The sequence below is a fragment of the Geotrypetes seraphini genome, chromosome 12 (genome assembly GCF_902459505.1).
Source record: "Geotrypetes seraphini chromosome 12, aGeoSer1.1, whole genome shotgun sequence".
NCBI classification, from domain to species: Eukaryota; Metazoa; Chordata; class Amphibia; order Gymnophiona; family Dermophiidae; genus Geotrypetes; species Geotrypetes seraphini.
The window spans coordinates 11,852,050-11,866,504 of NC_047095.1; the positions used below are offsets into that span (position 1 = coordinate 11,852,050).

Consider the following 14,455-nt stretch of genomic DNA (forward strand, 5'->3'; position numbering starts at 1 on the left):
TGCTTTTTCTCACAGCTCTATAGCTTCCAAATGCTGCCCAAGGATCAGTTCCATTCAGATGGAAACCCAACAAGAAATCTTGTCATTCGCTCTCTCTGTGGTTTTAATCCTTTTCAGCAGTAAGGTGGACTTAGGCCCTCTTTTACAAAGGTGCGCTAAGCGTTTTAGTGCGCGTTTAGTGCGTGCTAAATCAACGCGCGCGCTAACCGCTAATGTAACCATAGAATAACATGCACGTATTAGCGTTTAGCCCGTGTTTAGCGAGCACTATTTAGCGCGTGCTAAAAAGTATAGCGCACCTTTGTAAAAGAAGGGGGGTTAGTTTTGTTGTTCTGTTGAAACCCTTATTCTTTGCGGTTTTGCACAAGATTTTTCTAACCATCTCTGAGGTAGCCTCTTGGTATTCAAATTTGTGTGTTTTAGGTGATTTTAATGTCTACTTTGAGAGCTCTCTGAATTTGAAGGATGGGGAATTTGGCCTTGCTCAATTATCGTCTTATTCCCGGGGCCATGTTTTGGGATTTTGTTATTTGCCCTGGATTGTTTTTTTATGTTCTTTTTGCATTGCCATTGTCTATTATGGTAAGGCCAAGCTTTTTTTAAATAGGTATCTCCTAATGGAGACCTCTTAAAAACACAGTAACCAGTTGGTCTAGAAATGTTAAGATAATGGATGTTAACCATCCCTAGAGTACCTTCTTACTATTTAATGTATTGTAAACCACTTTGATATCTACTACTACTATATCTGTGGAGGAATGGCATTATATCAAATAAAAGGCAACCATAGATAGCCATAGGGCTCGTTTTTAGCGCGCGCTATTCCGCGCGTTAAGGCCCTAACGCACCTTTGTAAAAGGAGCCTACAGTATTCAAATCTAGGCTAAAAGCTCACTTTTTTGAGGCTGCTTTTAACTCCTACTCATTTCTAAAGTACCCATGACTTTTTTTATTATTCCTCTCTGAGAGATTCCCTAACTCCTACTTGTCTGTTTTAATTAGATTGCATGCTCTGTTGAGCATGGATTCTCTTGCATGTTTAATGCACAGTGCTGCATGCGTCTAGCAGCGCTGTAGAAATGACAAGTAGCAGTAAGTAGTAGAATATATTTTACATAAATTTGATTAAAATAGTTATGCAGTTTTATTTCACCACAGAAAGCAACCATTGTGGTGAACTACATTCTAGTATACCTAACGTAGTGCAAAATCTTTTCCAGAGAAAGGAAAATGATAAAACCAAAGAGCATAATCTGAGCTTGAGGGGTGGTAGACTCAAGACTAATGTTAGGAAATTCTTCTTTACGAAGAGAGTGGTGGATGCCTGGAATGCACTACCGAGGGAGGTACCGGAGAGGAAAACGGTGACAGAGTTCAAACAAGTGTGAGATGTACACAGAGGATCTCTAATCAGAAAATAATGGTGTATTCATATATTGAAGGAACTAAGGCCAGTACTGGGCAGACTTGCACAGCTGTGTTCCTTATATGGACATTCGGTTGAGGATGGGCTGTGGAGAGCTTCGATGGCTAGGATGGTTTAGATGGGCTGAAGTGAGCTATGATGGAGACTCCAGTAGATAGATCCTAAGCACACTATTGGGCAGAGCTCTGGGTTTCTGGCTCAGAAATATCTAAGAAAAAGGACCATTTAAATTAAATGATTAATTTATAGAGCGGTATGGTTGGCCAGACTGGATGGACCATTCGGGTCTTTATCTGCCATCATTTACTATCAGCCTCTTTTACAAAGCTGTGCTAACTGCTGTGCTGCGCTAATGCCCCGAAGCCCATAGATATTTAAAGGGCTTTGGGGCCGTTGCCATGCAGCAGCTGCTAGCGCGGCTTTCTAAAAGAGGCAGTATGTGCCTACTACTACTTATCATTTCTATAACACTGCTATGCAGCGCTGTTAATTAGAGCATCTAAGACACGGTCCTTGCTCAGAAGAGCTTACAATCTAATCCTAAATGATTGAACTTCTCCTTTCCAAATCTTAGGATTTCAACAGTATAATGGTGGCTACTACACACACTAATGCTCCTTTTCATGTTAAACAAATTGCTTCCCCCTCTGTTATTTCAGCTGCCAACTGAGAATGTAAGCTCTCTGGGGAAGGAACCTTCCTACTATATCTGAATTTTAACTCACATTGAGCATGGGTTTGGAAAAGAGAGTAATTAAATCCAAATCCAACCTAATCAGAACCTGGACAAAACGAAGGCAGTGTTTGTATCAAATAATTATTTCCAATAGTTTGCCCATCCTGTATAGTTTTTTTTTCTTAGCAATGCACTATGTGGTCTTTCATTTCTGGAAAAAAAAAAAAAAAAGAATGATGCCCACAGGCAAGACTAATCAGTGTAAATGTGAGATTTGCTATGCACAGTGGGTCACATTCAAATCATTTGTCTAGTTGCATACCAGCCATGTCTGAACATCCCAGGCACAGGAATCAAAATGGTTGAAGAAAGCTATTCCAGTGAATATAGTTCAATATGGGCTCTAACCTCTGGCAAATACTGTCAGAGAGTCCAAAAGAAAAACAGAAGTAGAAGAAGGCCACACAGGATAAGAATGACACAGGAGTGTAAAACAATATGTAAAAAAGGTTTATTAAAAAATGTAAAATATAAAAGCTCAAAAATGAGATAACAGGTCATAACAGAAGCAGTGTGTAACAGGATCCAACACAGTCCTTGTTTCCACAAATAATGCCTTCTTTCGCACATTTGTTTATGTGGAAGTTTCACCCCTCTGCTCCTTTTCTGGTTTTCTTTGGGACAAATACCGTCAGAGCACCTTTCATGATAGCATGCGTCACTTTACGGCTCAATAGGTTTTAGAGCCAAATACATCTCCAGAAACACTCTTTCTACCAACGAACCACAATTTATTAATAGAATGCTTATCCCTTATAATACACCGCGTTCTCTCCGCTCTACTAACCAAAATCTCATAGTAGTCCCCTCCCTGAAAGTTATCAGAACTCGACGACATGATATGTTTTCAGTGATGGCTCCGCAACTTTGGAACACTTTGCCCCAATATAACTTAAAAAGTTTCCTTTTTAAAGACGCTTTTAATCTTTAAATTATGCTCAAATCTTAAATTAGTTACCCTCCAGGTTTATACTACTCCCTCCCTAATGTTTTTTCCATCTATGGTTCTTCTTTCTACTTTAAAGCATTGAATAGTAGTTCTATCCCTCCATTCCTTATGTATCGATTAGTCTGTAAGTTTGTCGGTCTAACCCATCATTTTTAAATTTTAAACGATATGTCTAAATACATGTTTATCTTCTTTTTAATTGTGACTCGCTTAGTAAATTTGAATAAGCGATTCATCAAATTAAAATAAACTTGAAACTTGAAACATCATATATAAGCAAAGCCTCTGATTATGGGCTTTAACCGTGAGCTCCACTAAAACAAGCTGAAACGTGCACATGTGGCGGGCAATTCAATACATGGCACACAAATTTGCATGCTGTTCCAGATGTGCGCACAACTGAATTCACTAAACGAGCCTATTAATGCTAATAATTGTGTTAACAATCAGTTATTAGTGCTAATTGGCACCAATTTGAGCATGCATCTTCCTAGGCGTTATTTTATAAAGATCCGTGCATGAATATTGTAGTACACAACTCAGAAGGGAACATGGTTATTCCAGAGGCATTCACTAAAGATGTGTGTTGTACGACTGAATATCAGGGTCCGTGTCTAGCTTACAGGTTGGGATTTACACCTTGTGACCAAAGATGAGCATGGATTGCTATTCTATAAAGGGCTCCCATCCAAGAGTAGCCTTTATAGAATACCACTGCGCTCCAATTTTTTTCAGCACTAAATTTTGCATATCGTTTACAGTGTAAGAAAACGGAGTGCTTCCCTTCCTCCGTTTGCAAATGTGTGCATGTCGGTTGGTCTGTATGTGAAAAGTCATGGTAAAGTGTGTCTCATTAGGGTTGTGGGGGCTGTATGAAGTCAGGGGGTTTGCATGTATGCAGTGGCATGGCTTGGGAGGTTGGTGTCTGGGGCGGTGGTGCCCGGCATTACTGCACCATGTGTCCCCCTGCTCTTCCCCGCCGTGCTGTGCATCTCTGCCTCACTGCTTCACGTCCCCACGTAACTCATGAAATGCTCAACGACGTCAGTTTAGAGCCCGGGCTGGGGTGAAGAGCAAGTGGAACATTTAAAGAGGTCCACAAGAGGGAGTGGAGAAGAGAGGCACCAGCACCAATACCCCCGTGAAGACTGCACCTGTGGCGATCCACTCCCCTTATTAGGCTACTGCATGTATGTCTGTGTCTTTATGCCTACAAATACAGATGGACAGACTGACAAAGTCACCTTGATAGGTGCTGTTGCTTGAGTAAAATATGTTTAAAAACTCTAGATATAAAACCTAGGATTTTATTGGATAAATACCAGAAAATCACACTTTCTAATATTTTCCCACCTTTCTACTTGCCAGCCTGGGATTTTCTAAGGCAACATCTCTCTAAATGTATATATTTGATGCCTAGATCATGAAAATACTGAAAAACGCTGGGTTGTTGTACCCTCAAGGAATGCTGTATTACAGTATCTCTCAAAATTTTCTTAGCTCTGGCACACTAAATGGAGCAAGTGCTTTTCAGGGATATTATAACTGAAATTATAAAATTGCAAAACCAGCAAAAATTAAATTTGAGAGTTATTTATTTAAAGTTCTTTAAACCATGTATAGGTAATTGTAAAATAGATAGAATTGCTAATCAATGCAATGGATGTGCTTGTTTTAAGTGCAAATTGACTCAAAACGTGGTTCGATAGTTGACAAGCAAAAACTCGTTCCATCATCCACCATCTGCAGTCGTTCTCTTTTTTCCAATTTAATTTCCGTCAGAGCTGAAAATCCAAGTTCGCAAAGACAAGAAGATCCAAACGGTAACAAAGCCTTGATTGCTTTGTTGCCCAAGTTAGGATAACCACTGCTTAAACAGTGAAAATAAAATTACTTGCCATTAGTTTTCAAGGACCAATCATGTCAAAGAAAGACGCTTGTCTGGGCAGTTGTATCCTTGCGTGCACAGACGCTCATAACATTGACAGACTCTTACATATGCAATGTACATGTTGTGTAGTCTGCTATGAAGAAAAATTTGTAAAAATAAAATAAAATTCTGGAATCTCTCATGGCACACCAGGAATCTCTTTGGGGTATACCACTGAGCCCTGGCACACAGTTTGAGATACACTGCTGCATTAGCTGAAAAATAAACATGTAAATCTACAATTTATAACTGCCTTAGCATGAGGTATCTGTTGCAGCTGGCAGTTCGCATTCTGAGCCTGGTTGCCAAAGCTCACCACATTAATGGCAACCAAGACAAGCTGATATCACTGCTTTGCTGCTGCAGTCTGAAGTCCAGATGCACTTGTTTTTCCATTATAATACTCTCTTATTAAATAATTTTACTTGATTCCTTTGGTTATTATACAAATTGTTTTACTCTCATAGGGTCTCCCAGGGCGTGCTGGTATTCCAGGAGCCGATGGGCTGCCAGGTCCACCAGGGACTATGTTTATGTTACCAGTAAGTATACACATTTTGAGATGCAAGATCTATATTTCTTTTCCCAGTCCTGCAAGTACAAGACTATAGGATAATGGAGAATAAACAGCAAGGTAAGTAAAAAGCGAGAATGTAGAAGGTAAAAAATATCCAGTTCATTTTCAGGCATTTTTTTGAATATTTCTCCCAATCATTGGTTTGTTTTACACATTCAATTTAATTGAAGAAAAAAAAAATTGCATCAATTAGTAAACTGCTCATTTCAGTCATAGTTTTATAAAAGTGATTGGGGAGGCAATTGTACTTAACTCTCTGGATCCTTAATTTATACCTGATATTACCCCCCTTTTGTTTACAAAGCCGCATTAGGCTTTTTTATCTCCAGCATGGCGGTACTAGCACCGATGCTCATAGAACTCCTATGAGCGATGGAGCTAATACCACCGCGACCGGCAATAAAAAGGCCTAACACGGCTTTGTAAAAGCAAGGAATACCGGTAGTTCAATGTCCAAATTATGGCGCTTATGCATGTAGGTTGCAGAATTGGTACTTAAAGGTGAAGCTCTGCTACTTGCATTTGAAGCCTTTTGATGCTGCTCTTTTTTAACGCGTCTTTTTGTTTTGTTTGCTTGGGTTTTTTTAAATGGTTACTCCCAATGAATGGAAGAGGAATGCACTTGTATTTCCTTCGGCCCCATATATATTTTATAAAAAAAAAACCACTGGGACTGGGAGCTTTTTATAAAATAAACTGGAATCCTTCATATGCTGAGGAAAGTGAGATCCTGTTTCCATCAAAAACACTTTGCCATCCTTGTACAATCCATCATCCTCTCCAGATTAGACTATTGCAACTCTATCTACTTAAGCCTAACTAAGAAAAGCCTCCACAGACTTCAGCTAAGCTTATTTTTGCAAAAAGTAAATTTGATCACGTCTCACCACTTCTGTCCAAGCTTCACTGGCTTCCAGTAATCTCCAGGGTCCACTTCAAGTGTGCCTGCCTAACTTTCAAGATCCTTCACAGCATTCTTCCTCCCGTTATTCCACTATCTTGGAATTCATCTAATCCTAATTCCACCAGATCCTCCCAAAAATTAAAACTATCCTTCCCTTCTATAAAAGGTATATCCCATGCTGGAAAACCAGGGACATCCCTCCCCTTTAGAATCACTGAGCTCTGGAACAACCTTAAATCCCCTCTCCGAAACTCGAGCTCCCTCCATCTCTTCCGAAAACATCTGAAAACTTGGCTTTTCTCAAAAATGTAACACCTCCCTCCTCTCTGGTACCCTAGTACCCTCTATATCTTCTTTACATTTAATCTTATAACCCTCCTTTGGAGTTCCTTTCTATCTTAGCCCTGTAAACCATGCCAAGCTCTACGATTGCGGAGAAGATGCGGTATACAAACCTAACGTTTAGTTTAGTTTAGATTTAGACCTCCCTTTTCTGCTCTAGATGCCCCCTGCCAAAGCTGCCTTCATGTCTTTCTAGTTAATGAAACTAGTGCATTTTCACCTGCCAATGGAACCTGTATTCATTGGGTGCTCTATGGCAACCATATGGAACTCAACAATAAAGGGTGGGCATTGCATCATAGCAACAGAATCTCAAGTAGATGAATTCTAAACAGTGAAAGAGAAAGCATAGCTGCATACCTGGAGCAGGTGGATGCTATAGCCACGCAAGTGTTAACATCATTGGATGGAGCCAGCTGGAACAACTCACTGAGAGCACAGAAACTTCTAGAAAGATTTTCTGAGCATGTGTCAGGATTCCTGCACTTCAGTAAAGTACCCTTCTAGCTAGTTTCAACCATGGCATGAATGGAAGGGATTATCTAGTTGTAGGACCCTGCTATGTATGAAATGCACTTTTACAGCAATGCAACTACATTTTCTTCATGGATAAACAGGATCACTACAGGCATTTCAATGGTGCCTCCCAAGCTGAGGGTTGCTATGAGTTCTTAGCCTGTTTTTAAGTCCTCACAACTCAAGTGGACATACAGGTGGAGAAGGTAAGTTGAAACCTTTAAGAATATGCTTAAGGCAAAAATTGTTAGTTCATCTTTTGCTTACTGAGGTCTCCCCCCCTCCCCAGTTTTTGGGACTTGTTTAGTTTGTTTTATATATTGATTTTACATTATATTTATTGACTTCTATTCTGCCTTAACCTTTCAGTTCTAGGCAGATTACATTAGGAGGTATCTGGACATTTCCAGGGAATTACGTTTCAAGGCTTATTGTTAGAAAAACATTGGATTAGAATTGCAGGACATATTGCCTAAATTACATTGTTTTGATTTCTTTCCAGAAAATTCTATAATCTGGTATGACACCTAAGATTCTGACAACATCTTTGTCTAGTTTTGCTGCTTAGTTTGTTTTAAATATTGATTTTAATGAAATACAGTCTGATGTATGGACAATTTTCTATTCATGACTGACATACCCGATTTATTAGAGTTAAAGAAAACAAATGTCCTGCTGCTGCCAGAACTAATTATTTGCAGATAGATTTATAAAGCACCTTTAAAATCCAGCATGTGGAATATATTATTTTTGTGAATTTACATATGATGGAGGGTAGAACAGAAGCATAATTTCAGGCTGACTGATATGGAAATCAGAAACAACTATAGGAAGGAATGTGGCAGAGTCCAGTCCACTCCAGACTCACCCAGAACCCTGCTCACATGCACTCAAAGCAGCACAAAAAACCACTATAAAAAGTCGCAACCACAAAAAAGTTTTTATTTTTCTAGAGACCTGAGTGTTTCCTCACAGACTCAGGAAAGGCACAAACAACTGCTTAGTTTTCTTAGTCTTAAGTTATTTCCACATTTATTTTCCTTATGGGCTTGGCTTACCCTGCTTCAGTAGAGACCAGTTACCCCTGAAGTTCTTGTACACATTCCAAACCTTTCCAAGGCTCCTTCAGCCTGCAGCTAGGAAAGGGGAAATCTCTCTCTTCCTGGGGCTTCTTCCTTCCTCAGAGACTTTTCTCTCTCATGGGGACCTCTCTCCAATGATTCCCTCTGTGGCAGATAAACACCTCCCTGCTGAACCACACCCTCTCACTCATCAGGGTTACCTTGTTAAGGCAGCTCAGCACTGAGCTATAAAGCCCAGTATGGTCTGGGACATGTAGTCCGCTCAGTGTTGGGCTGGTAGCCCTTGCTGTATGGATATGGAATGGTAGCATTCATGGAAGATAACTCCTTACTCTTCCACTGGGAACTTTGTAGAAGTACACAAGACCACATGATTATCATATATTGTGGCCCACTGTAACTCCAAAACCAGTGTTTAATAGCACACTCAGTGGATAGCCCACAAAATAACACCCCGACGTGTGGCCCGGACTGGAGCCACCCTGCAGGACCGGATTCCAGACAGGAACCCAAGAGAAAAGAAAACCAGAAAGCAAAAGTCAGCACAATTACTTCTCAATATCAAAATAATATCAGCTTTTATTTCTTTTTATCCTCCAGGTAAGTAGACTTTCAAAAATGGATGCCAAACTTATCAGAATGTTCTTTATAAAAAAAACACACCAAAAAAGTAGCAAACCACAACCAGCAAAAATAACAGTCCCAAATAAAGTCATTAACTTGCTCAGCAACGTTTCTTTTCAGTTGTGGCAGAGGGTTTGATTGCTCCCCCTCCCAGTCCTAGGGTTGTCTGCTCCCAAGCAGGCAGTTTCAAAAACCCAAATCAAGAATAGTTCATAGCATACATTCAGCACAAGTGCCTTAAAAGTCCTCACAAGCCTCTGGCCAGTTCCATTCACTGCCAGGTCAGGAGAGTGCTAGGTTTTGCCAAAACAAAGTCCTTAAATAGACTTTCAAAAATTCCCACCCAGGATGTATGCAAAACCTCTCCCCAAAATACAATCACTCCTTAGCTTGTATTCAAAAAAATAGTCTCTCAAACAGTTCATAAGCACAAACAACACTCACTGTTTGAAGGTGGAAGTCAAGTTCACCTGCATAGGCTCAACAATCACAGGAGCAAACTCTGTCAGGCTTTCTTCCAATTCCATGTCCTGTTCTTCTGGAAAATTTAATTCCTCAGCCTGGCCAGCCTCTATCACCTCCATAGGAATAGGCCTGTTGCACCTGCTTGGCTCCCTGGGCTCTCTAGGGAGAAAGGGCTTAAAGCTTCTCCCTAGCTGGCTTCCTTTCCTGTTCTCTGCACCAGGTTTAAATATCTTGGGGCGACGCCCTGCAGTGTCAGCCCTGGCAGTGTTCCAAGGGCCTCTTGAGCTCCCCCGGTGGTCAATGTAATTATCAAGCTCAGAAACTACCTGTCCCTTCCCAATTCCTCTCCTTGATTTCTTTTCTCCTCCATTTTCTTTTGTCCTAACTGGGACCTGGGCAGGGAGGATACCTGGCTGGTCACAATATATGCATATAGAATCTGTAAATGCATTAATGCCTGCAGTTAATTGATACAATGGACAGAAGTGGTAACCATCAGAAAAAAGGTACTTTTATAAGAGGCACTCCTGAGTGAATTCTGTACAATTGTGCACCTCCTTACAACATGCAGAATTCTGTACTTTTTGGCCCTGATTCTCCAAAAGTGCGTCCCGATATTAGGCAGCTGTAGGCGTCCTACAGCTGTCTAATTAGCCAATCGGGATGCACGTTTTTTTTAAAAAAATGCTCCCCAGGCAGGCCTGAAGGTGCCTCCGGAGCCTAGGGAGACCCGCAAGACGCCTAAGCTCGCCTAAGGGCCTTAGGCGGGCCTTAGGCGAACCTAGGTGGCCCTACGCGTCTCCCTAGTAGAGGAAGAAACCTTAAAATGTAGGCCAGCAAAATGTTGGTCTACATTGTAAGTAGACGAAGCCGCTATACTTATCGCGGCAAGGGATCTCTCCCGCTATGCCTAAGGCCTGATTGGTCCAGGCTTCTAGAGCCTGGGCCAATCAGGCCTTAGGCTTCGGCGGGATGGGCCGGGAAGGGGCGAGCCCGCCTCATTTCGACGAGGCGGGCTTACCGGTTAGACGGGCAAGAACCATCTGGCCTGAAGAACAGGTTAGTTTGGAGGTTTGGGGGTTGTTAGTGCCAAGGAGGGGGGGGTGCGTCTTCGGGCAGGAGGGATTGGACACTCTCCTGCCAGCGATCGGTAGTGTTGGGGTGGGAGGGAGATCGGTAATGTCGGGGGGGGGGGCGGTTGGTAGTGTCGGGGGGGGGCGGTCGGTAGTGTTGGAGGGGGGGGCATCCGATCGGACAGGCCGCGGCCCGCTATATTTATAGCGGCAGAGAGATCCCTTGCCGCGATAAGTATAGCGGGCCGTGTCTAATCTAACCCCATTCTCTAACCAGCGTCTGTAACATGGACGCCGGTTACAGAATCGGGGTTTTAGTGTAGGCCGATTCTGAATAGGATGCCTCTCCCGGGAGTCCTATACAGAATCAGGGCCTAGGTGTCTTGCGGGCCTCGCCTTCAACATAGGCGGCCTGCCTGGGGAGCATTTTTTTTAAAAAACATGCATCCCGATTGGCTGATTAGACAGCTGTAGGACGCCTACAGCTGCCTAATATCGGGACGCACTTTTGGAGAATCAGGGCCTTTGTGCAGAATCTGTGAAGAAGTCATGATAAGATCTCTTTGATCTCTCTCCCCATCTCCCACAGAGATTGTGAGGAAAGAGGAAGAGAATTGCAGCCACTTCTTCCTGCTCTGCTGGCTTAGACCAGACTGCTTATATGAAACATGAGTCCTTCCATGCATCTTCATTGTTCACATAAACAGTAGAGTCTAGGCCAGCAGAGGAGTAGGAAGTGACCTGATGTGCAGTGGTTTATTTCCTCCTCTTGCCACCTGATCCTGCAGGGGAGGAAGAGACAGACTGCAGAAAGACTTAATGTCAGCTGACTTTATGCCTAGGGTTACCAGACGTCTAGGAAAACCCAGACATGTCCTCTTTTTAGTTCTGCTATTGCCAAAAAGTGGCATATGCAGGCATTGAATGATCCACTTCCACTTACAGGTTCCACCGCTTATATGGAAACATGGAAGGGTGGGGATAGTTCAGCACCTGTGAGCGCATGGTCATGGGCTCACTCATTCCCCACACATGTTGTCTTATGAGAAAAGTAGTACCAGCACTGTAGCTGTAACACTCAGGTTAGTTGTTGTAGGAAAGGGGAGTGAAAGAAATCGGGGAACTTGCTAGTTGGATTGTGAGGGAGGGAGTCATATCAGATTAGAAGCTGCTGGAGTGAGCAACCAAAGAGAATGGGAGGTCATCGGGGAATGGCAATGGAGTTATAGAGTGGCAGGAGCAACGGAGCATCTTCTTGGTGGTGGTAAGAGGTCAAACAGCCCATTTCTGTCTCTGGCTCTCAGTTGCTTTTGCTGTGTAGGCAAGAGGTTGGTTGTGTTTGGCCTTGCTGCTCACCTCCTTTTGCTGTCAATACAAAGTGGCAATCAAAGTACATTGGTCACTTACAGGGCAGCAGGGTTCAGCAAATGTTCTACTACCAGAATTTGCCACCCTAGGCACAGGCCTAGTTTGCTTGTGTATAAATCCAGGTCTGATCATACTGAAATTTATTTTTGTTTGCTTTCATTTCTATAAAAACAAAATTCCTGCTATGACCAAAATGTGAATTTAATTATAACTGGAATAGAAATTTAGGCCTGGAACCTATAAACTTCACCCTAGTGGCACCTAACTTAAGTTGAAAACACCATTTAAACAGAAAAAAATTGTTAAAAGAAAGATTTAGGTGCCTACTGGAGCCTAAAAATAACAGTACCGTGATCACACCTATGGAAGTGTTTTATGATGACCTAATGCCAAGTTAGGCGGACTAAAGCCAAGAAGTGGTGTTACACATCATTGAGCACCTCTCCAGATGTGATTCACTTAAAAGATAGGCACTGGAAATATAGGCCTCAAAAAGTCAGGCCTACATTTCTGGTGCCTATCTTTCCCAAAGGTGCAGTGCTGTTGAGTGATTGACATGCGATCAGCGGCCATTTTTAAGACAGCTGCCACAGCACTGTTTATAGAATCTGAGTCTCGGTGGCTCACATTTCCTATTATTGTGAATCATAAGAATAAAGAAAAAGTGTGATTGCTCTTAACAATATTGTTTTTCAATGATTATCATTAATAAAAATAAAAAATATGGTAAGAATGAAATTAAATGTGTTTAAATGCACTGAAATGCTTTCACCAAAACCAAAGTACTGTTTAATGTCAGCAATGCTGAATAATGAATCATTATGGAACATAACAATATAATTCAGATGAATGTTGGAACTGAATGGTTTTAGAACTGTTCTATGATAATTGATGAGCTGTGAAATAGTTTCATAGACTGAAATTCTGTCTCGACAGGTGCCCATTGTAGACCCATTCTTCTAAATAAATTCTAAAGTTTCATCACTAGTATTGCCCTGTCATGAAGTGATTAGAGATGGTCTGAGTACGTGGGGGTGCTGTAAAATTCTCAGCCCAATCAAGAAAAGAATGGATATAGTTCAATCCATAATCTGAAACAATGTCAAAACATAAAATTTTGTTGCTGAAAATTTGGCACTTAACAAAATAAGTTTAACAGTCTTTTCAGCTACAGTGGCAAAATAATGCTCAAAGGGGAGTGTGTGGCGCAGTGGTTAAAGCTACAGCCTCAGCACCCTGGGGTTGTGGGTTCAAACCCACGCTGCTCCTTGTGACCCTGGGCAAGTCACTTAATCCCCCCATTGCCCCAGGTACATTAGGCAGCTTGTAAGCCCGTCTGGACTGATAGGGAAAAATGCTTTTGAGTTCCTAAATAAATTAATGTAAACCGTTCTGAGCTCCCTTGGGAGAACGGTATAGAAAACTGAATAAATAAATAAATAAAAATTTAGGAGGTTGGTTGGTTGGGCACCCTCTTCTAATTTACTGTTGATACAGTAGGTCAGGGGTAGGGAACTCCGGTCCTCGAGAGCCGTATTGAAAGCAGTGCATGCAAATAGATCTCATGCATATTCATTGGGGAAATCCTGAAAACCCGACTAGAATACGGCTCTCGAGAACCGGAGTTCCCTACCCCTGCAGTAGGGTATAACTTGTGACTAGCTTTCTGGACTGCATCACCATGTTCTGATCACAATCTGGATTAGTAGTTAGAAATAACTGTCTCTGTAATTTATTATTTGGAGATTAGGGGACTCTCTGTGTCCAATCTTTATAAACAAAAATTTTTTAAGATAATAAAAAGAAATGTGGAGTTGCCAATTCAGGTTCTACTCTGTATCAGGAATCATAATCAGGAAAACAAATCACAAATATCTTGTTTTCAAATTCCATTTGACTTTTCTCTGGCTGAGATGAAAACTAATCTATTCAGTAACAGGCACAAAGTTATGACGAATGAAGTAAGTACCTGATATATATTTCATTCAATATATAATGATTTTTTTCTTTTCTTTTTCAAATGGTTACAGTTTAGATTTGCTGGTGGCGGTGGTGATAAGGGTCCAGCTGTTTCAGCCCAGGAAGCTCAAGCCCAGGCTATCCTTCAGCAGGCCAGGGTAAAATATCATTGGCAGATTATTTAAAATTAAGAACTTTCCAATTCGGTGCTCTGAAACCGCAATTCCTCATGAAGGTGCTGAGATATCTCAGTATGCTTTTTTTGCCCCAAAATGCACACCTTAAAACTGATTTAAGAAACCAACTAAACAAATGACTAAAACCTTAAAAATGAAATGGGCACCATCAAATCATAATTTAAAAAAATGTATGTATTTAGAAGAAAAAGATATCGGAAGTGAAACCACTGCTACCAATGTGGTCAAAGCCTAACATGCAATGACATACCTGCTAAATCAGTTTTTTGACTCAGTGGCCATCATTGATCTTTATGTGCATGGGGCA

The 14,455-nt window shown here is 41.4% G+C and overlaps 1 protein-coding gene across 1 annotated transcript in view; it reads left to right on the top strand.

The window, feature by feature from the left end:
• The window catches only part of COL11A1 (collagen type XI alpha 1 chain), a 528,076-nt gene that overhangs the window by 183,014 nt on the left and 330,607 nt on the right, over positions 1-14,455 (top strand). The window contains exons 12-13 of the mRNA XM_033916645.1: positions 5,509-5,583; positions 14,023-14,109. Of these exons, the coding sequence (XP_033772536.1) occupies positions 5,509-5,583; positions 14,023-14,109 (162 nt within the window). The remainder of the gene's footprint in view (positions 1-5,508; positions 5,584-14,022; positions 14,110-14,455) is intronic.